This window comes from Pomacea canaliculata, linkage group LG4 (assembly GCF_003073045.1).
Source record: "Pomacea canaliculata isolate SZHN2017 linkage group LG4, ASM307304v1, whole genome shotgun sequence".
In the NCBI taxonomy this organism is placed as follows: domain Eukaryota; kingdom Metazoa; phylum Mollusca; class Gastropoda; order Architaenioglossa; family Ampullariidae; genus Pomacea; species Pomacea canaliculata.
In genome coordinates this window covers 21555643-21579907 of record NC_037593.1, presented here as the reverse complement: position 1 = coordinate 21579907, position 24265 = coordinate 21555643, and the positions used below count along the sequence as shown (strand labels likewise).

Below are 24265 nucleotides of genomic sequence, written 5' to 3'. Positions count from 1 at the left end.
AAATGCCTTATGATCTGCTTGCCTAAATTAGATTAAGCAGTGTTTTACTTATATTCCATGCAAACTCATTTATTTCAATGGTCTGTTGTTCATTGTCACAGTATTGATAAGAGGTTGACATTTTTCATCACCACATAACCTAACTTATTGAAAATTCCACCAGGTACCTGATACTTAAGCATCTGTTTAGTTTTCATTTCTAAGTAATAGGGAACAAATAGTTATAGAAAACAATGTTTATCGGAAAACTTATATAATTTCTTTTGTCACTAAAACAGGATGAGGAAAAAGATCCAGAAATGTTTAATATAATCGTAAAATATGTGTACTTATTGTGTGAAAAAGGCCGGAGAGGAAGGGGGCAAGGAATGAATGAAAGCATTTATGGATTCACTAAATAAAATTGTCGGTATATCGCAGTTCTCCGTTCATTATTATAATAAAAACTTTGTAAAGCAAGTAATATAGTGTTTAGTGTGTATGTTTGATGTTTGTGCATATTGCTACAGCTAACTTGTTATAACATCACTCTTTTAAAAGTAGCCAAAAGAAGCCAAAAGAAGCTGGCTACATTTTAAAAGTAGCCCAAAGTAGCTGGCTACTTTTTGGAAAATTGTAGCTGTAGTGTAGCCGGCTACATTTTGAAGAAAAGTAGCTGTAGCCTAGCCGGCTACAAATTAAAAGTAGCTTGCCCATCCCTGCCCCCCCCCCCCACATTGCCAGCCTCCACCCTCCCTGTGTGCGTGCTATGTTCCATCCACCTAACTGCGATGTCCCACACTACCGTACAGTTTAGTAATCGAGCACTGCGCGGAATTTTACAACTTGTGTCTTGTAACAGCCACAAAAAAAGTGGCATAGTAGGGAGAGTAGGGGTGGCATAGTAATTTTTTTTTTACATTGAATTTATAGTCGGGACCGAGCAAAAGTGGCATAATACCGAGAGTGGCATAGTAGAGGGGTGGCATAGTAGGGAGATTTGACTGTATGTCGCGTGACCGCTACGAAGCCAGTCGAACTTCAACTGAGCGCAGACCATATACAGAAATCACAAAGACAAAATTCACGTAACAAATCACAACTAATTTATTAGCTACAAAAATAATACTGATAGGAATAAAAAATCAAACATTCCAAACTCTCACATGAACAAATATACATCAGCGCGAGCAATCAAAAAAAAAAAAAAAAAAATTAAAATAAGACAAAACAGTTGCCCTGTGCACAGGCTAATCTCAGTCACCGTATATACAATACATCACCCGTATGCACTGCGGGGTGACAGTTTAATTAGAAGTCCGTTGAAGGTGTCCACAGACAGCAGCCCGCCCTCTGGCCTTGCTTGCCGCTCTAACGACGTATCCCCACCCCTCTGTCTTCTCGTCCAGATGCGATGATGTGGGCCGGCCGCTGGCCACGAAAACTCTTGCTCGAAGGTTCCTGCTATAGGTATTCAGTCGAAGGCCTTTCCGCACACTGGTGCAGCAGGGTCGCGAGTTCACGCGCCGACGAGATGATGATGAGGGTGCAGGGTGGACGCTCGACACGATGACGGACAGCAATGCGAACAAAGGATGTGAAGACACGGTGATACGAAGGAAGAGCGAAAAACGACAACAGGAGGAAGAGTGAAGAAGAACGAAAAATAAGCCTAGCTGTAGATAAAACAATTCTTACAATCAATAGGCGTGTCCTGAAACTGCTCAATTTCTAAAACAATATTTTCACACCGATACATATATCTGACCATCGGACTATTCATGAGATTCGCTCAAATTCTAATGTTAATCTTACACAAATCCATACAACGGGAAACGAGTACGCGCTACAAGCGTCGCGACCCGGCAATCACGAATGTTAACCTAACAAGGTCTTGCATGCAAGCATCTGAATATGGCTTTGAACATAAAAAGATTCTTTCACATGCACTTCCATGTCGTCGGCAAAGTCTAGGTCTTCTAAGTTCGTGGAGAGTGTCCATCTTATGCCCCTTGGTTCATCTTCCGTTGTGCGACGCATTACCCAGTCAATGACAAGGTTGAAGAGCAGGGCAGACATCACGCAGCCTTGTCTCACTCCGGTCCCGACCTCAAAGTAGATGTCACTGTTTCCAACACAGCTGTCACACACCCACCGACACATGCAGGAGAAGACGACCCGCCTGAACACCTTTGCGCAGCAGGTCGGACTGCACATCAGCCGGACAAAGACAGAAGTGATGACCCTGAACACCACCAATACAACACCGATCAGCACAGAGGGAGAAGGCCTGCCGATGGTTGAAAGCTTCACCTACTTGGGCAGCGTGGTCAAGCAAGATGGAGGAGCAGGCCGTGACATCCAGAGCAGACTGAGCAAAGCCAGGGGCATCTTCTGTAGCCTAAGCAATATCTGGAAGTCGACACAGTACAGCATCAATACCAAGCTGAGACTTTACCAGAGTCTGGTCATGTCCACTCTTCTGTATGGCTCGGAATGCTGGCGAACGACTGACAGCGGCCTCAACAAACTGTCAGTCTTCCACACCAAAAGCCTGCGAAGAATCCTGGGCATCTTCTGGCCAAGGACAATCTCCAACGAGGAACTGCTTGCCCAGTGTGGGCAAGAGAGCATGTCCACCATCCTGATGAAGAAGCGATGGCGCTGGATTGGTCACGTCCTCCGAGGCGGGAGCAACTCCATCATAAAAACTGCCTTACACTGGACCCCAGAAGGAAAACGCAAGCGAGGCCGGCCCAAGAACACCTGGCGACGAACTGTGGAGGCAGAGATAAAGACCCTAAACCACAGCTGGGGTACTGTGGGGAAGTTAGCCCAGGATAGACAAAAGTGGAGGACCTTTGTCGCTGCCCTACGTGCCGACCGGCATAATGGGCAGTAACTAACTAACATGCACTTCCACCGCCACCCAAAAGCCCCTTACAGACTAGAATGGTGTGGAACCCGAAAGAATGGATCTCTACTCACCCAAAACGGCTTGTGGCAGATCGGTCGACACAAATGAACAACTCTGACTGTCAGAGCCACGGTCTAGCACCGTCTGTTAGTGGATGACGACTGCCCATGACGTCAAAGAAGGAAAAAGTAAATTGACGCGTCAAAGAAGCTGTGCGCGCGCGCAAGACGTAAGACGATGAGGGGGCAAAAGCGTGAAGAAAACACCTAACGATGGGCCAGCTCAGTATGGGAGGCATACAAGGATGACAGCACAATCGCTGACACGCGACAATATATACTTCAAACATATATATATATGGCTCTCAAAGGTGTCACTATATATGTGTATGTGGGAGAGTGCACACGTTGTACAGTTTGATGTGAGAAAGAGCTCACGGTTAAGTCCTTGACTTAAGTGAACATGAATGAATACAACGTATCATCCTTGGCAGTGAACAATACTGCATTTCCGCCACTATATATATATAGAGTTGATTTCGACCATTTGCTGACCGATCACCAGTGCTACAATATAATACAACTATAATCTATTAATATAATTATAATAATTAATCCGCAAGGTAATAACCTAGCTAACCATGCAGCCACCTAGCAAAGTCATCTAGAATCACATCAATGCAAGCACTCTGTAGAACTGCTACCAAAAGAACAGGCTGGCGTCAGACCAGGTATAGGAGCACAATTAAAAAGAATATTCAACTTTAGTATTCTGATTTAAAAAAAAAATCAACTTCATGGACTTTTGAGAGATACATTTAGATCCCAGATATCTTTCTTCAGCTATTATTGGTAATTTTGGCATATTCTGATTTAGATTGTTTTAAATCAGGATATGCCAAAATTCCTAAAATATCAATAATATCAAATACAGTACATCAAAATAACCCTATAAATGCCAAACAAGTGGATTAATAATAATTGTTTTGCAATAATTACATACATAAGAAGCAGCAAAAAAGTGCACAAAAAAATGCAAAATGTTACAAAAACAAACATGATTTGTCGTTTACTGACGTTTATTGAAGTAGAAATGTCAGCGAAAATAAGGATAAAAAGCAATTAATGTAATTAAAAAAATAATTTAAAATATACAAAAATTTGTAAAGCATTGTCTCATTGATACGCATTTAAATGCATAAAAATGTTTCCTCATGACATGTTAATGCAACATTCGATATTTGATTATTAGTTGTAACATGTATCCATTGACAAAACCATTAAAATTAAGTTGCAGTTTCCTTAACACTTTCCCCCTTTTCTTCCAATATATATATGCTACTATAGGTGTATATATAAGCTGCAGTACGAAAGCTGGCCGGATTTCCAAAACTGTGTTCACTAATAGTTTTTATCCCATCGAGACTGATCCCAGGAAGAATAAAGGTCAAAATCAAGAAACTTCAGAAAGCAAAATCTATAGTACACACACGTACATGCACGTATAGTACATTTATGAACAAATACAAACTTAAAGTGGATAAATCGCATTAGTCGCATGCTTACATTTTCTTCTTTATACTGTCCTAAAATTAACGGAAAATAATGCTGTCATGTTGAGGGGTTTATCAAATTGTCATGATTACTACATAAATAGTTAAAATAAGTGTTCCGTTTTTGTACTGAGATGCAGACGACAATTTTGGTCAGCAGCAGCTGAAATCAATGTGTTCTCTGCTGTGATTCGTCAATTTTAGCCTTAAGCGCATCCTCGCCCGCCATCTTGAATGGCCAGACTACAGTAAAAACGTCGCCATCCCTGCACTTCCTGTCGGGTGTGACTGAGGGAGAAAAATACTTTCTTGTTCATTTAGAGCTGATGAAGCCAAATGATATGACAGACGTTTCCGAACTTATTCGAGAAACATGGGAGGATTTCAAGTCGCCAACAACATCGACGTTTGCGTCAAAGATGGGCCACTGTCGAAACACGATCACATATTTAGAGGAGGTGAGCAAACAAAATAAGTTGACTAGACGAGCTAAGTAAGTAAGAATTTGGAGATACTATTATAACTAACATTTAAGTTTATTTTGGAAACGCTTATTCATTTATTAGTTGTGATTATTCATAAATAGGACGAAGGATGACTCGATCTAGCACTAAATTAGGGACCCTGTTACCATGCGGATGTGTTGTTGGTCGCAAAAGTCGTCTGCTGCGGTGTCATACAACATGGTATAGCAAGATCATTATAGCGATCACAATTAAAATTCAACAAACAATGCTGATAGTAGGCTTTTTCAGATTTGAAATAATACAACATTAAAGGCTTATGCGCCGACTAAATGAATACTTGTTGACCGTGGGCATATTTTGTTCGTGCCTGTGTTACTTGTGTTCGTCGCTTAAAACACTTGAAGCACTCGCGTACAACACACATTCCTCTGATAATGGAAGCTGCTAATTAAGTTACAGTCATCACCAAAGAGAGGGAGAGAGTTCGGCATAATTAAATTACATGCACACATATGTATGCTTGTATGTGTGACATACACTAGAGAGATTGACATGCACATGTAGTAATGGTAAAGTAGGGTTCCAATCTTTAAAAGTAGAGAACAGCATATATCAAAGGTGCACATTATCTTTACATCGCTTAAGTGATTAAAAGAAAGGGGACTAACCAAATTCCGTCAAATTGAGTCAGGGCAGTAGTCAGATTGACACATGATTAAATTGTCTGATGCTCAAATTGACTGATGACTTAAAAAATATGTCAGTAATGTTGTTATCTATCATATTTCTGATTATTCCTGACAACTGTAATTTGTCTTTGATAATTTTTTAAAACTTTATTTTGTCATACTTTTGATCATGCTCTCAAAGTATGTAACATTACATCAGGAATTTTTAAAAAGCTGTAAGTAATTGTTTTCAGCATTGCATTGTAGAAGTCACTAATTCCTACAGCAACCATTTTGTTTAAAGTAGTACACACATTTTTTTCCCCAAGGTAATTGCAACCATTCACTGTTATAATTTCAGTACTGTCCACAGGTGATACCTGACACTAGAAACATGCATTACTGCAGGCTATTTATGGGCATATCTTAAGAAAATTGATGAGGAGTTATGGAAAATGCAAAGGGGAAAAGAGGAGGATATGGGAACTTGGTTTGGTGTCTTGGTTTGATGCAGAATGTAAAAGGAAATGCCCACATGCATAATATAATAGTTTCATTAGCAGTTATATTACTTAAACCAGTTATGTGAATGTCAATTTAAAAAAAAATGTTTTTTATAGTTTTTTTTTAACTTGCTGGCTCCTTCTTTTTTAATCACTCTCCTACTCAGTGTGTCCTTGTCTCTTTCTCTATTCCCTTATATTACATAAGCTTCATTAGAGCATATAAAGGACAACAGTTGAGGACAAATGGATGGAGTGCTTTATTGTAGTTGCTTGTTGTCATAATTTATTTTGGCATAGATTTATCTCTAGTTATAAAACAGCAAGTCAGCTTTTATACTTTTTTTTATCGACCAAGACTTTAAGCTCTTAATGATTGGATTTTAGAGTTTTGTTCACTGAGTTATGCAGTAAAATCTGAAAGCTCCTTACAAATTTTCTTCTCATTCAGCTGACTAGCATCAGGGGCTTCTTATAGGCTTCACAGATACTGTGATAAAATGATTTTCTTACTAAATGATTTACTTACATTAATGAATATATATATATATATATTTTACTAGTGTATTTAACTGTATTATTTTTGTGAATAATGTTTTAAAATATATTTAGTTCTTATTTTGCACAATATATTAAGATCTTTCAAAAATTGCTGGGCAAAATATTCAGCAAAAGTGGCACTTGTTGAGTGCAACAAAGTACTACTAAGTAGGCATTTTCACCTTCACTCTCATTCATAAAGTGCTTGCTTTTTACAAGCCTATAGAGATCTTAGACTTTCTATATTTGTTTTTTTTCAACCCTCACTCTCTTTGTTATTGTTACATCTTGTGTGGATCAGTTTTCTCTGTATTTCCCAATTTCTCCATTTATGGAGGTAACTCAGTGATATTCAGGTTTGGAAGCATACTTTTTGTATTCTTTAAGTTAATTATTTTCTAGCACTAGAACGACAGTTACAATTATTTCATCAAGAAATAAGACACAAGGGACTGTGCACTTACATTAGTGACATCTTCACAACCACAGTTAAAGTGTGTTTGAAGGAGTTGTGAGAATGTGGTGTCAGAGGCAATTTTCCCATTAGTATAGCTTTAGAGGAAATCAGGAGAAGACATAAAATAAGTTAAATTGTTAAGCATAGTCACAATGGAGCTGATTAGTAAAGGGACATGTGTCTGAGCTGCTAATACTGCTATTGGAGCCAGTAATGCATTGGGAAACACAGGGCTTATAGGGAACCATTACATCCGGATCTCTGGCTGAGTACATCTTCCTGTTACATGACCCCATTAGGTTTTCAGCAGGCAATATAATTGCTGGTGCCTTAATGGAAGTAGGTTTTTATAATGTGGTAGTATGTTAGTATCTATATGGCAATGACAAATAAACCATGTAAGGAACAAGGTGTTCTTGCAACATGAATTCCACACAGATTTTATATTTAACTAAACGTTTATGAGCTCAAATATAAATAATAAGCACCATCCATACTACAGAGACCCCCTATCATATAGTGTCTTATATATATATATGTGTTTTTTTTCTTTGTATTATCAAGACCTCATAGTGTCATCTACCTGATGCAAGCAAGTAAACAGTCTGTAGCTTTAACTGCTTGCTCCACAAAACAGTGTTATAAAAGCTTGTGCAGATACCAACATTGTAATGGGAATTCTGTCTTGTTTTTCAATTATAGCATTTTATATTTTATGGTTCTGAATAAAAGATAAGAATACAACATTATTGGTGGTTACTAAATAAGAAAATGGAGTAGAGCAAATAATTGTGGACATACTATGCTGTATAGATACTTGTTTGCTTTTATGCATCTTTCTTTGATACTTCATGAATGATAGTATTAGATAAGGGTGAATTACTGTAATTTGCAATTTCTAACATTTCTTCAGACCCTCGATATGGACCGCAGTGGCCTAACAAAAATGAAAAAATCAGTGAAGGCACTCTACAACACTGGAAACAGTAAGTTGTGCTGCTACTTAAGAATAATTTTCGAACATTTTTCTTGAAGTGATTTTTTGTATACATCACTGTGACTATGATTGAAGATGGCAAAGGATTTTGCAAATCCTGTCAAACATGAGCATCTGACTGTTGTCAGAAGAATAAACTTTTCTTTCAAGCCACAGTAAGTTTTGTGGTTAATTTAATTTGCCATACAGGTATTCAACAAAGTTAAGGCTATAGCCTTTTGAAGCCAGTCCTCTAACCACTCATCTGGCCATTTTCCCCTTTAATTTGTTAAATTTAACCAGAAAACTACTGTGAATATAGGAATTTATACTTTTACTGCTAAGAAAAGTATATAACAAAGGAGTTGATGACTTTTACATTGCAATGAAGTTATAATGACTTATATTTGGAGTAATAGCACATGTGCACTTCAAAGTACTCTACACCCAGAGAGGTTTATTTTTATATGAAGAGAAAGGAGAAGAATGAATGCCACTTCCTTTTTCTAATTTTTTTTCTTTTTGTCTCATTCACCCCTTTTGCAGTTTTGAATATGGGTGTGTGTGTGTGTGTGTAAAAAATGAGAGAGTATGTGGAAGAGATGATGGTTTCAGTGATTCCTACTTTTGAACCGTACTACTTAGACTATATTTTAAAATTAGAGTTATAAAATCAAAATCTTTTACAAAATAAATTACCAGATTTTTGTTGTGTGTAGTGCATGTTAACAACGACATGTTGCTGGCAGAAAATTTGGAGAGGCTTGGAACACTGGCAAAATCTCGTGAACAAGAGGCAGAGCTAAGTATGCAAAAGTCACACTTTGTTGTTTACCATTAAGGAAGAAATTTACATCAGCATGTTTGCACTTCGGCCATGTATTTTTCATCATTACTTATGTGCTTGGTACTGACCATTGTTTTTTCTTTCTAATCTTTTGTCAAAAACTGAAAGTTATGTATTTTAAAGAAATTATTTAAATAAATAAATCATTATTTATATTATTGAAGTTTTTGACTGCTAAGAGCTATTTATGAAATGCTTTTGCCAAATGTTCAGATGTCTAATGAAAGGCCCGACAGGACATTTTTTTTTTTTTATAAATTTTGATTTCAAAACTTAGTTTTGAAAATAAGGCCAAACATCAATCTCTGAACATAAAAGTTCTTCAGGAAGACAAAGTATAGACATAAGCCTGTAAAACATCAACATAATGCATCAAAACATTAACATAGCATTGATGAAACCAACTGATGAATCGTTAAATCATTGTATGACTTATGTGCAGAAAGAAAACCACATAGTGAACTCTTGTTTTATGCAAGATTTAATTGTATAAGACTAAGCATAATTTTTTGGTCATGATTTAATAATAAATGATGGCCACCTTATTTTTATCACATTGTTTACCCTTTGTATGTTTTGCTTTGTTCTGATAACAGAAAACACATGGAAATAAAATTATCCGCTTTGCAGCAACCTGAATGCACCAAATTAAAACAACAGCTTCCACACCAGTTTACCTGCTTGCACATATATATATAAAAATGCTCAGAATTAAAACATATTAGTAATAATACATGCATGGTACATCCTGCAAACAAACTCACAGGCATCAAAAGAAGTAATCGAGTCAAGATTTAATCTCTAGCTCTTGTATATTGTCTAAATGACTAGATGTAGCATCTCTTTATAGGACTGGTTTCTTTGGTAGTTGACTTGGTGGAAAATACGATAAATGAAATTCAGTGTACAGATGTTTGACCTTGAGTACATTTTTTGGTATAACATGCATTAAATTAAAAAATTAACTTTATTTTTAAATGATTACAAGATAATATAATTGGCAGCTAAAGTAAGTTGGCGGATAGGGGGTAGGGGTGGCTGAATAAGGTATTGCTTGTGGGACATTGTACAGTTGATTAGATCATGGGAGGATTGAAGGGCGTGTTTAATTGCTGGACAAATGATTAGTTGGCAGGACTGCCTATTGCACATTGTTTAAAGTCAAAATCATGTTTAAATAATTCGTCTGTTTTGTCATTTTAGTTAACAATGCTGTACTGTCAGAAAAGGAGAGAATGAACATGTTTTTCTCCTGCAGGCCAGGCGTTTATGAAGTTCTCACATGTAACGAAAGAATTGGCATCACTCATGAAAAGCCTGGTGAGAAGTGAATTGTTTTTGTGTGGGGAAATAGAGGACTGTGAGAGAAGTTAAAGTAATGCATATATTTACATGCTTATTATTATTTCCTTTGGTAGTTGGTGTTTACAAATATATTTTACATCTTTCATTGCTTTAATAACCTAGTGCAGTAAAAAACTAATAGTGTAAAATAATATGCTATGCTATTGAAGGAATACTTTTAAAAAATCGCTTTTGTCCTCTTTATTTTTGTTATCTTACACATGTTCTTTTTTTTTTTGCTGTTGGGCTTGTCTGCTTGTAACGTCATTATTTTTATTACGGGTAGTCTAGTTAATCCATCAATCAGCCATTTTATTTTGGTATCATAATTCATATGATGTGTCTTTACATCTGTAAAGTTTTCTTTTTATGTGTTTCTTTCATTTTACATCCAGTTCAGTTTTTTGAATATGTGTGATAATTAGTAAAAATATTTGTTTTGTTACCTTTTGGCATCAAGAAATCACTATTAGAAGATCAATGACATCATTTTACTGTCTCCAGCAGTATGTCTCTGAAATCATACTTTGAGTTACTCATTAGATTCTGCAATGGCAGATAATCTACTTATCCTGTGAGAGTGGTGTTAGTTGTCCATAAAATATCTGTTAGAAACATAGTTTTATTGTCAATGAGCCTTTTGTATCTTGAATCATCATGTGCATTCCAGTTGGATGGCTTGAACAACATGGTGCTGTTCCCATTGGATTCATTGGTGAAAGGGGACCTCAAAGGTGCCAAAGGAGATCTCAAAAAACCTTTTGACAAGGCATGGAAGGACTACGAGACAAAATTGTATGTTAAAATTCAACATATGAAAAAAAATCACAAAAGAAAAAAAAAAACCAGTATAAATTTTTTCCTTTGTCGCATTCTTTCAGCAGAATAGATTGTTTTTTTTTTAAATTGAAGATAATGTTAGACATGGTAGCCAGCTATTGTTATCTGTTTCAGTTCCAAAATTGAGAAAGAAAAGAAACAACAAGCAGAAAAAGCAGGAATGATAAGGACTGAAGTTTCAGGAGCAGAGGTATTACAGAACGTTGTGATGTGCATTAAACATACTGTTAGCACTAACAGATCTTTTAAAAACTAGATTTGAGTATTAATTTTAATCAATTTTTTTCATTATATTTGTGATATTTAATTTGTATATGCTATATTCTGAATGGGTGTAATATTAAATTGAGGAGAAAAGGAATTGCAGGGATTAGTGCTAGTTATTAATGTGTGGGGCAGTTTCAGAACTTGGTCAGAGTAGGAAACTGCCATTGTTAAAAACAGAAGGCAAGGATGTTAAAGATAAGTGGAGCCTGTAACAATGACCAAGGAAGGTGCTTCATTGCTAAGCTTTACATGTCATATTGAAGTACAAAATGTATTGCATAGGTGTTAATGTTATCTGATCTCACAGACAGTCAAAAATGTCATGTACATCACAGCTTTACTATCCTTGCAAATTAAAATTTTCAGCTTTAAAATAAAGAAAATGTAAATGTCAACCGGTGTGGCCTGTTTTGTCTGAAATAACCAAATATATCATTAATTTACTGAAAACAATATGTGACAACTTAAAAAAAAGATATATCATACTACTATATCATTAGCAGCTACAATATCAACGGTAGCAAATGATATTTTCTTTGTTACGGTATTTAGATCAGCAGACACCTCAAGGAGCAATAAAGTGATAATTACAGCTCTTGATTGTATATTATGTTTTGAGTTTTCCCCTTTTTGCTGGCATGGGCTACAAGATTACTATAATGTATTGCTTTTGTTGTTTATAGCCTTGCCACAACCATTCATCCAGAATTGTTGATGCCCTGACAACTATTTCCATTTGCTCATGTTTTGCAGATCTTGTGAAAAAATTTAGTTTTTGATTTTTTAGGGGGAGAAGATGAGATGGGTGAAGTAGTGCAGGGTATGTGGAATCGCTTGCGTTTGTAATGAGTCACACTGCAAGCATTTAAGTTAGGTGTTTTGGTACATTTCTTGCATATATGCTCTTTGTAACAGCTAGATTCTTCGTCTTTTTTTCATTTTTTGGCCCTGCATTCTTTATGATTCAGTGATATTTCAATTTTTTTTTTTATTTTTGACTTGCTGTTTGTCATTGTATTAAATTATATTTCACTGTAAGGGACAGTCATTTTTTTTTCAAAACAATAATTACTAATTTTTCAAATAGATTGCAGATGAAATGGAAAAAGAGAGAAAGATTTTTCAACTTCAGATGTGCGAGGTAAGTGACTTTATCTGATGATTAGCCATAGAAGTGTCACTTCGTCAATTTTTGCTTTTAGGGTACATGATTTAGTCATCCTAATATATGATGTTTTTTCACCAGTGGTGTTAGTAGCATGAGTGGTAGTCTAGGACTTGTGAGTATTCAAAGAAAAGTCGAACATGGATAATTTCCCTCATCCTTAGAATGAATTACATATATGTAAATTTGAATGTCAGAGCTAATGTCAATCCTGTCGCTCTTTCTGCAATCAGTTTTATGCATATTTTTCTAATAATCATCAGCTTTGTAAGCAGCAAGCAGTAACATTACATTTATAAGATTAGTGTAATATTAGTGTTATCATGTCATTTACCTCTGTAACTCATTTTCGATCAACAAAAGTATGATATTTTTTAACCTAAACTTAATAAAGTAATACATTATCTTAGTTTGTTCGTATTTCCTGTGAGAAAAAAAGCTTCTTCATATTCATTACATGAGTAAATAATTAAAAAAGCATATATGCACATTTGTGTGATTGCAGTACTTGATCAAAATTAATGAGATTCGGACGAAAAAAGGGTCAGATTTGCTTCAGTGCCTGGCAGAATACTATAATGCACAGGCCCAGTAAGTAAAATAGATTCAGCACAAGATTGTGTGTTTAAGTGTGTGCATACGTGGTGAATAGGTTTATGAAAATGACTGGATATGTGTGTGCTAAATATAGATTTGTATTTGTGTGTGGGGTGGATATTGAAACATAAAAGAGGATGTGGGTGGATGGGCTTGTAAAGGAGACTGTAACTGTGTGCATGCATGCATTCATTTGTGCACATTCAAGTAAACATTTGCTTATTATTATTTATCTCTGACCACAGGAATTTTCTGCTCACATACACCATTTAAATTATTTTATTGCTTTATCATTTAAATTTTGTTTCTTTCTGTCATCTTATTTAGAAACACCATGCTGTGCCATACATGTTTATTTTATTTTCAGTTTTTTTAAAGATGGCTTGAAGACTCTTGACCACTTTCGTGGTTTTGTAGAGGGTTTGTTTGGACAACTGATCAAGATCAAACAAAAGCAAGAAAGTGAGCGAAAACAGCTCATTGAGCTTCGTGATGCTCTAAAAGGTTCAATGTCTTCATATAAAGAAGTAAGAAGAACTTTTTTTGTAACTTGATTTAAAAATGAATTTCTGATTTAACAATTCTTTTAGCAAGTGTTTTAAATGATGTAATCACTTTTTCTACGGCATAGTGAACACGGTAGTGTGAGTTCTTTCTTGCAAATTGATAGCTTCTTTAAATCTCTATAACAGATGTATCTTGATAAACAGGTGTCAGTGTGTACATTTAAACACTGGCTTCTTTTCTTCTGCTTTAACCTGTTGCTTTTGAAAATCAGTGTCATGGAGACTAATATACATTTGGCAGGACAGTTTATGACAAAAGAATAACCTTTTTTCCTTAGGCAAGTTAGAGTTTACAGAACTCCATTAATATGCTGCTTTTTCTTTTTTTTTTTATAAAAAAAAGGGTTTTTGCTTTCGAAGGTCTACTATTTTACAAATATAAGAAATGGAAAAAGAGTTGGTTGAAAAACACGTGCATCAGGGCTGAAAACTTGCTGTTATTAACAGTATTTTATTATTTCTTCCAATTCCAGCAGAGTAACATGTCATTTTCTGTTTCTCAAGCATGCATTTCCATAGACTCTCTGGAGGAGGATGGGTACTAACAATTATATTTTGTCATGTCTTTATTGGTCTTCTGTCTTGTATTCATGTCATTTATATCTTTTGGGAAGATTAATTTCTGTTGATTGCACAGGTCTTTTGTTGTTCTGTCATTTTCTCATTGGACAAAGGACACAAAATGACACACCTATCATTTTCATGCATGCATTATATGTGAAGTGTATGTGCATGGTACATGAGTACATGACCTTGTATTGTGAAGATGTGCAGGTGTGTTTTGGCATGTATTTATGTGTATATGTCTGTGTCCCTGCTATGTTAATGTGCATGTGTGAGATAGATTTAGCTGATGAGAAATCATTCATGTTTTAAACTGTTGTGACTGAAATTTATTCACAAAAGGATATTTTAATCGTTTATCACTATGCTAGAAGTCTTTTCTTATATATTTTGGATTACTTGTCATCTGCCAGTCAGCAGATACATATGTCATCTCATTATACAATTGATTAAGATATTGTTTAACTTTTGACACACACTGTTACGGGAATGTAAATCAATCCATGGGCACAGGCAGCACAGTAGTGGGGGCTTGCCTGATGAGCAGTAGTCATTCCTATAATGCACTTTACGAGACTGCATAATAAATTTTTCAGAGAGCATTAGTATGGTGTTAGATAATGCATCATTTGATAAAGAAAAACAGAACAAATAAAAAATGTTTCTAATGTAAAAAGGACTCATTCAGCTTTATAAAATATTTGACTTCTCATTGTATACTTTTTAAAAAAATTTCTCTTAATGTGCATGATGCCCCTCTCTTGTTTCTCACCACAGGCTGACTTTTTAACCCTTGTGTCAAGCATTATTCATGTATTGATTAAATTTTTCATTCATCCCATATTTCATTTTGCCATTAAAAAATTTTCTTTTTGTATCTACGTAATGCAAGGAGTGCAAATGTGGTAGAATCCAGAAAATGCTTTGGCAGGGGGAACATCAATCATCACCTTATTTTCAGCACAATCATCTTGTGTTTATATTACCATTTTATGTACCATTATAAACATAGTGAAACACAATAGAAATTGATAAATAAGACAGTTCCTGCTGCTAATAATCCAAGATAAAGGTCATATTATTTAAAAAACATACTTGAAAAATGTTAACAATTTTTTAAAATGTCTTTATTAATTAAATTGATATGGCTTTGGGGTATACATTACATTTATCTCTTGCATGCACAACAACTTGAGGTATGTCATTAGTAAATTTAATAACAATTCACTAGATCATTCAGGTCCTAGAAACTTAGGTCAGAAAATTATCCACTTTTAATGTATTATCTAAAAGGTTTTGTTACATTGATGGACAGGATTAATCATAATGGAAAAGTGATGTGCATATGCATTTTAAAAATGTGTCTTTTGTGCTGAGGATTTTTTATTGGACACAATGGGCTCCTGAGTATGCACATTTAATGACTTTTGTATTTGGAAGAATAATTTATTTGGGGGTTAGGGCTAGGTTCTCCATTGGTTTGTTCTTAGTGGAAAAAGAGGAATCATAAACACATATCTTTTATCAAAAAGTTGGGATAGCTTGAATTCAGAATTAGGTGGTTTGCGTTATATTTTAAAAATTTGTTCAGGATTATGTCTTAGTATAGTAAATGTTTGAGTTATTTTCTCTAAGAAGTAAAGTGTAATTATTAGGCATTTTCTTACAGGCTTGGGCTAGGTAGACATTTGAAATTTTCATATTCAGATTCTGTCAGGCCTGTAATTTTTATCAGATTTTTATCATACTAGACCCATGTTTACTTTTCACCTTTAGAGTTTAAAAAAATCTTTGGTATGGTTTTATATCACTGATTGTGATAAAGGCCTTTTGGGATAGTCATGCGTAAAAGTTTCACTTTTGAAAGGCATAGAATTAGATATTTTCAAATGCAGTAGTGTAAAATCAGACTTTTTGATGTAGAGTTTTCATAGATATCAGTTTAGGATTATTGAAAGATATTTTGTATATCTTTCTAGATGCCAAGATATGTAAGTGCTACATGTAGTAAATCTTTAAGCTTTAAGGACTTGATTTTTTTTTTTTAATTCATTAGCCTGTCCATACTAACTCCATGCCAGCTGGCTACAGTCTACACCAACTTCAAGGCAACAAAGCTCATGGCAATGAAAAGAAGGGATTTCTTCTAAAAAAGAGTGAAGGTCGTATGCGGCGAACATGGCAGAGACGCAGATGTGTTATTGTTGAGGGATCTATGCTTATTTATCATCAGGATGTAAGTCCGTCTTTTTCCAATCTTTATCTTTCTTGATAGCTATTAAAGTATTCTATCCTGCATCAATACAATAATTTTACACTGCAGATAATGAAAAAAACTAAAGTGACGTTATAATTTAATAATTATTCTTACAGACTGCTGCACTTTTTAGTATGTTTTTTTTCATAAATGCAACACTGCAGGGATATTCATTTTATTAAATTAAACCATTGCTTAATGAGGAATTAGTCCAACCTACAAGTATCACTTACAGCAGTTAGGGTTTTGACATTTTCAGCATATATCTGGAAACAGTGATTACAAGCATATTGTTGTATGCTGGAATGCAATGTAAAGAAATTTTTGTAACTGTCAGTGACATATCTCTGCAATAGAAATCACATGGCCAGTAGTTATACATCATACTTTCCACAGTTCTCTGTATATTTTATTCTGCAACATCATTATCAATTTGACAATGGACACCACATGTTTCAGTGCGAGGTGCACCATTCTCTTCTCATCAATACACAGTGGAGCAGATGTATTCTTTCGCACACATGAAGATAACTATCTGCATTGGTCCTAAATTTTACTGCATAGCTTTGTCTTGTCTAACTCATATTAATAGCTACCCACAAATTAAATTCTTTTGATTAACCATTTTCTAATTTTCCAAACTGAATATTCATTCTCTTCCAGTAGGTTGCAGTGACTCCAAACTAAACTTCAGTCTCAATTTCACAAACATTAAATACCACCACACAGAAGTGTAATTCCTCATGAATCACTTTAGAAAATATTTAAATGTATACTTCTGCAAACAGTATCTTTTTCTGAAAAATGTTGATACCTTAGATGAAAAAAAAAGCGTCTTGTGCCGACACTGGTTGATTCATGATTCTATCGTGAATTGCAATCCACAATGTCTTCTTTTGGGGATCATTGAGTTCTTTTCACTTATATTCTAATTATTTTGTGCTCTGCATTGTTACTTTGTTACTTTCAGTTTAAACATCTGTGGGGAAATGACAGATACTTAAACACTTACATTCCAAATGTCTTAACTCAGGGATTATTATGATATCCATCAGGCATGCCTTCACTATTTATAGTTATTCATGTTTTCACAATTCTGTCATTTATCACATTCACACACAATTAATGACAGTGACTTCATGTAAGTAGTTTAGGGAAATTCTGTTACAGCCTTTATTTTTGTGATGTCAAGGCATCCCTAGTCATGTGTGGGTTCACTTTGACTCAGATGATGTTGCTGCATTGTTGTTGCTCAGAAAAAAGTATTTAAGTATCAAAGTAATGATATTAAATATTATTAATATTAAAGTAGCAGTATTTTTCTGTACATGTTGTTCCCTTCTGGTGAAAGACAGATGTGTTGTATTTGTACACCTCTGTATCTCAATACATTCTCTCAGTTCAGACAGTAATCAATTTTTTCCTAACATGACTTAGGTACAGTCTAGATCTGGTGATGCCTTGTGGGTTATTCAGTACCAGCTTGCTTACATGAGTACATTGCTGCTGGCACATGCACTAGACAATGAATCTTCACTGCACTAACAGGTCCCAGTCTCCTATATCTCAGATAGGTTAGAGTGAGAAATACATGATAGTGGCTTTTCCAATCATGAAGAATAAAATGACTCTTCAGGCTGGCCTTAGTACCATACCTGCCATCACTCTTAGCAGTAGTCTTGGATCCTTGGCAACCACATGGCAATAGGTTAAACAGTCCCAACAATTTGTCATCATTGACTTGATTCTTCTTGCACCCTTACATGTGTGTCCATACACTGAACTCTACACAAGGATTCTAGATTTCACATTTTGCTTTCCATTATATCCTAATCTCTAGGTCGATGGAAAAAGGTGTTTGTCCAACTTGTAAGCTGTATTGGACATTGTCTTGATTGTGCTAAGAAAATAAAATAAAGATTTAAATGAGTGGAAAATTTGAAAAGCTTGATATTCTAAGATTTTGATCATTACAACTGCTCACCACAGGAAAGCAAAGACCCAGTAAAGCTTAATCTTCTCACGTGCCAAGTAAAGGTAAGACACTGGAAATTTAATTTTGTTTTAATCAGAAAATAGCAATCTGATTTTGACTTGGGCTTTCTCTGAATGTATACTCCTTGGCTTCTCGGTAAAGTACTTTAAACAATATAATATTTATTAGTTCATTATTCTGAAATGAGTGCTGACTTACAAATCTGTATATGCTCACTGAAAGAGTAGAATTTCTCTCTTTTTTTTTTCACACACACACACACAATGTTGTTTATTGGTTCATAAACTATCATTAGTAGGCATAATGTAGATATGTAGTAAATTTATAAAATTCCTTATACATTATGTGGTCTTTAGGTGACCTCACAACATGATATCTAAACATTTATTCACTGTATATCCTAGTTAACCTTGTAAACATAGCATAAAACAAGTCAAGAAATGTCTCCCTTTTTTACGTTAGTAAATGAGATATTGTAATTAATTGAAGTTCAAGAAAAATATTTGGATGTTATTTGTGAGCTTTGGTTTTTTTTTTTTTCAGTTAGTTCCTGATGAGCCAGGAAAGAAATGCTTTGATCTTGTATCATCATCAAGTAAGATGTTACTCTATATTGTAGAGGGATTAGTAGGAAAGAAGCTCACATTATTTTTGATTGGACATACATCCTCAAGCTAAAATATTCTCCAAATATGCAACACTTATATTATCAAATCAAGCCAGTTGTTTTTGCTAAGCACATTGGCTAGTTATGTACATTTCTATATGCTGTTGATGCAGTTTTCAAGCATGCAAGTGATGTGAATAGGCTACCTGACATTGTAAATAAAAAAGAATTCTGTTCTGCACAAGCAAAAAAGTCACCATTTCTTGAAAAGATTTTATTTACAGAGACAAAGAAAATTTAAAGGGTTTAAATCTAAAGTGGTAATTAGAAACTGGATTATCAATCCTTTTTTGAACCGTAACTGTGTACTTCACACATAGAGCCTAGTGTTAGAATTAAAAGTTTGGAAGAATTGTAGTGTTGACCAGTGGTTCTCAAAGTATTTCAGACTGCCGACCACTTTACTAAAGTTAAAAATACAGCAGACCACACAGGCCTACTGTATCACTCTGTACCATGAATCAGTGGCGTAGGAAGATGTTCGGCGTTGGGGGGGCAAACTCCCTGTTGACAGTAAACGGCGTTCGCAATCGCACATTACGTAAAAAAGGATGGGGGGGGGGTACTGCACGCACGCACGTACACAGTGGTAGCATCACAACACGCTGCTTTATTGTTAAAAGGCAAAGCAGCATTAAATAAGAAAAAAAAATACCAAATTAAAGAATGACTCCCCGGCTACCAAACATTATACCCAAAAAAGAAAACACCAAACCCCCGTGACAGCAACGATCAACATTCCAGCTCTGCACATATACACCAGCGCGCACACACCTATGCACACATGCGCGCATGCACAGGCAGTCACACTCGGTCACACACCGTACACGTCTGCATACTGGGCAGGGTAGCCAAAAACATAAAGATTTGTACTCCCAGAGACGGCACAGGTCTCTCCGCCCCGCCGTCTTCCAGTCCACATATACCTGTGTGGCAGGTTTCTATAGCTTCAAGAAACTTCCAGAACCTTTCCCTACCCACAGGGCCCAGCGTCCGCGAGATAATACACGTCACAAAGAGGCACAGCCTACCCCATCCACCAAAGAGAACCCATCCACCCCCAAGATACCATAATTACCATAAACTGGCCAGACCACCGTGGCCAGGGGACGAAACTAGGGTGGGAATGGCCTCAGGGCCATCCCTTCCTCGCTACCCGACGGTGCTGAGCCAGCGATGCGACACGTTCTATGGCCATCTACCAAAACACGGACACATATATACAAACCAAACAGTATAACACAGATAACTTATGTTGAGTACCAGCCACAGTCGTTGATGATAAAAGAGTGCCCTTGTGTAGTTTTAGAAATGTTACTTATGCACTTCCCCTGAGTCGTAGATAGCAATAATACCAGTCTCTCTGTCTCTAAAGAAAACTACCAATATAGGACTCGGAGTCTTTGCCTTCCTCATGCTTCGCTAGCTTTTCACAAAGGGTTCCTGTCTGATTGGCAAGACTCACTGGGGTATTGCTATGCAACTAATTCGTTACTGGCATTCTGTGTTCCCGATGGCCAGTGCGGCCCCTTCGGTTGTAAGCGATAGCAGATAATTTTAGGGTGACAGCGAGTGGGTGGGGATGTTTGATGTTGGTCAAACGAAAAACCGCCAAAGAAAAGGCGTCGCATTATGGGGGAGGGAGGAGGAGACCAACTCGATTACCGATGTACTGTCCGGCTGCTTTCTTCGCTCAGGCTTCAACACAGCCTGCAATTAGCATGGCAAACAATACCAACGGACTGTCCCGATCTGATCGTCAGAGGTGCTAGAGCCTCCACTTGCCTCAGGGCCCGCTTTTGTGACGGTGATGACCGTCTCCTCTCTACGTTCCCCTACCTTTCTTTGGTTCTTTGCTCTTTGTGAGGAATTACGTCTCAAATATTGGAGGGGCAAAAGGATATTCCTGCCCCCCCTGTATTTTCCTTGGGGGGGCGGCTGCCCCCGCTGCCCCCCTGGTTCCTACGCCACTGTGAATTTCAAATTTAAATTGCCTCATTTGTTTCATTACAATTCAAAACTAAATGTACTTTTGTGACAGTAGTATAGTAATAAGTGTACATAAAATTTACATACTTTAAAGAACACACATAAAAATTAAAAATAGGGAAGTGCACTGCGTTACTAAGGGTAATGGATGATGCGGTTAAAAGACGCTATGCTCGAGCTGTTACATAAAGACTTAGTTGGTAATAGAGTTTTTTATGAGAACGATAAAATTAAAACTCGTGTGAATTCAATACTGGACTAATTAGCGTATCTGGTGATTTGAACATCACTTTGCTGACATATGACTGTCAGACACGGACCACATGACTTATGTGTGTGGCCCATACATTTTGAGAATCACTGGTGTAGAGTGTATGAAACAGTAGCTTTATTAACATCTTTTAATATTTCATAATACATGCTTTCTTTGTTTTTCAGATAATCGAACATATCATTTCCAAGCTGATGATGCTAAGGAAATGGAAGAGTATGTACTAAAATAATTAGCAACAAATTAAACTATAATGCATTCTTTCTTCTTTGGAAAGCCTTAAATAAACATTTAACAAAGAGACAAATATTTTACGTCTGGCATGTAGGTGTTTTACCACGTGTATCTTTGTATATGAAACACAACTGATATAATCGCAAACATCATGTATATTATGGTAAACCCTATTTTAACTCGTACTTAATCACTGTAGGAAGAAAAAGTGGCTTAAGACACTTTAATAAGCAAAATTTTTAACAATATAGACCTTAGTTTAAATGCATTATGTTTAGACGTTAAAGTTTAACAGCTTGTAATAAAGAGCAATCAGCTTTAACGATCACAACCACTCAATTTTCAGTTGATTTAGTATAGTTATAAAATTATCAGTACTTCAGCATCTTTTCAGAATTTTCGGTAAGACATTAACCATATCCTTGTTAAATAAAAGAATTTTCCTCATGGTAAAAATTTGCTGATGAAATGGTACCACTGGAACATTCATTCACCTTTAAAAACTCTTAACATGTATGAATCAATTATAAATTGCTGCTTAAGCAGTTTAAAAAGTTAAATATAGAGAATGACAAAGTGTGTTGATGGTGTTCAGCATTAAGTGAGCAATAAAAGTATGCATTCTGTTTATTCTTAGCGTTTGTTGACTGTGAGGTCGAGAAGGGATACAATTTTAAATGAAAGTCAAATCATTTTTTTGCTTCACAATTTTTTTCAGAGCATTTGCATTTTTATCAAAGTACTTTTTCCAGATTTCTTCCCAATCCAACACTTTTCCTTCTTTATATTGTTTTGAGCAGCTGTACTTACCATCTGATGCAAATACTATTAATATGCAGACTAAACCAATAAAACTTAATATTATTATTATTGTTCAGGATTCAATTAAGGATTAAAAATAATAATCTGTTAATTAATGATGGTTTTTACTGTTTTTACCATAAGTATTTTAAAAGCTTTTAGACTGTCAGAATGTCGGAAAAGGTTCCTGTAAGATTTGACTTTTGCTTCTTCTCCTCCCTCCACAGATGGATATCAGTTTTGAACAATGCTAAAGAAGAAGTTTTATTAAAGGCATTCCGTGACAGCAGTGAATCTCACACAGTCAACCAAAGTGTACGGGAATTGACATCATCCATTGTTGACCGTGTCCGCAAGCTACCGGGAAATAAGTACTGCTGTGACTGCAATGCATCTGGTAGGAGGCAGGGAGATGCATTTGTCAAACCTGTAAATGACAGATGTTTGTTCAAAATAAGCAGGGTTTGAAGATAACAAGTTATATTTTATGTACAAGTTTATCTGCTGTATAATACTAGCAGAGTACTCCATGTTGCCTGAATAATGTCCCTTCACCTGACAGTCTGTCTGTGCTCAGTGCACTCATGGTCAAGGCCAAAAGACAGCAGAAGTGAGGGGATGGAACCACATGATTTCCCATTACGAAATTCATTCCCAAGAATGCACAGATCTCTTGCGCATCTATTTGGAAAGGAATTCTCTTCTGCTACATGTACTTTGCTCATCAAATCAGAAAAATCACAGGATTTTTGAAATATCTCAAAGGCATTGGATTCTTCATTTCGGCTATTGTTGCATCTTTTTCTAAAACATGAAGGATAAAGGTGCAATATAAAAGTTGGTTCTCTTATGGCCTGTAGGGATTTATATGTCCCATAGTAAAAAAATCAAATAATTTATGAAAACCAGCACAACAATCATGAAACAAAAATATTAATACACTACTTTAGTGACATCCCCCAGAAAAACCTGTGGCAGTTTATCCGCTTGACACATTGTTTTGTAAAAAAAGAAAAAAGAAATCAAATTTCACTTTTGCAGGTGGCCTTCAGATAGAAAATTCCCCTCAATCTAACAAACTAATTCATATATATTGAAACCAGCCTTATTTATATAAAGTCAGTGACATACTAAATGGTTTGATACAACTTTGGCTGCGCAATGTTGTTTTAATTGCATTTGGAGTCCATTTAAAAGTATGGGACAAATATCTATTGGTCCTCAAAGGGTTAACAGCAGGTAAACTGTATTTTACATTCTTTATTGGAATGCAGAAATGCATGTGAAACTTTACTTGTTTCTGCAAGGGTGTCAAGATGACATTACATTAATACAAAAAAGTAAATGTTAAAAGAAAAAAAATTGCTAGTTTATTGCTAGAAAAGGGTAGAAATAAATAACAGAAGGCAAAATCATTCTTTGTAATCATCTAAATGTTTTGGTGTAAATGCTTATTTTTGGCCAGTAATAATCAGACTATTGAACTATCACTGATCGTGATGGCTTTTGGTATCATCCTGAGACAGTATTTATAAAACAGCCGTAAGTCATCATTTAAGTCTAAAGTTTCTAATTTCATCCAGAACAAAATCAAAACTAGGAACTCCATGGATGTTGCTTTAACCCTTGGATTATGGTTATAAATCATCGCAAAGATGCCCTATGGTAAAGTAAAATAAAGCAATATCTGCAAGGTCTGGACACCATAAATATAGGCCCCAGGCAAAAGCCATCACTGTTGATGACAAAAAATGATAAGGAGGCAAGGTATTTTTCCATGATTTCTCCATTTACTCACCAG

General features: G+C 35.7%; 1 protein-coding gene across 3 annotated transcripts in view; it reads left to right on the top strand.

Moving 5' to 3' along the window:
• Positions 1-4649: 4649 nt before the first annotated feature.
• Positions 4650-24265, top strand: part of LOC112560976 (arf-GAP with SH3 domain, ANK repeat and PH domain-containing protein 2-like) — a 45581-nt gene continuing 25965 nt past the window's right edge. For 2 of the 3 annotated variants that reach the window (XM_025233067.1, XM_025233066.1), the window contains exons 1-14: positions 4651-4906; positions 7997-8069; positions 8779-8865; positions 10165-10226; positions 10921-11045; positions 11205-11280; positions 12445-12498; positions 13028-13113; positions 13487-13646; positions 16306-16485; positions 18496-18543; positions 19046-19097; positions 21597-21645; positions 22692-22861. In XM_025233067.1, coding sequence (XP_025088852.1) covers positions 4775-4906; positions 7997-8069; positions 8779-8865; positions 10165-10226; positions 10921-11045; positions 11205-11280; positions 12445-12498; positions 13028-13113; positions 13487-13646; positions 16306-16485; positions 18496-18543; positions 19046-19097; positions 21597-21645; positions 22692-22861 — 1354 coding nt within the window. In that variant the 5' untranslated portion in view covers positions 4651-4774. Of the gene's footprint in view, positions 4907-7996; positions 8070-8778; positions 8866-10164; positions 10227-10920; positions 11046-11204; positions 11281-12444; positions 12499-13027; positions 13114-13486; positions 13647-16305; positions 16486-18495; positions 18544-19045; positions 19098-21596; positions 21646-22691; positions 22862-24265 lie in introns of all 3 variants that reach the window. The other variant, XM_025233065.1, reaches the window with a different exon arrangement.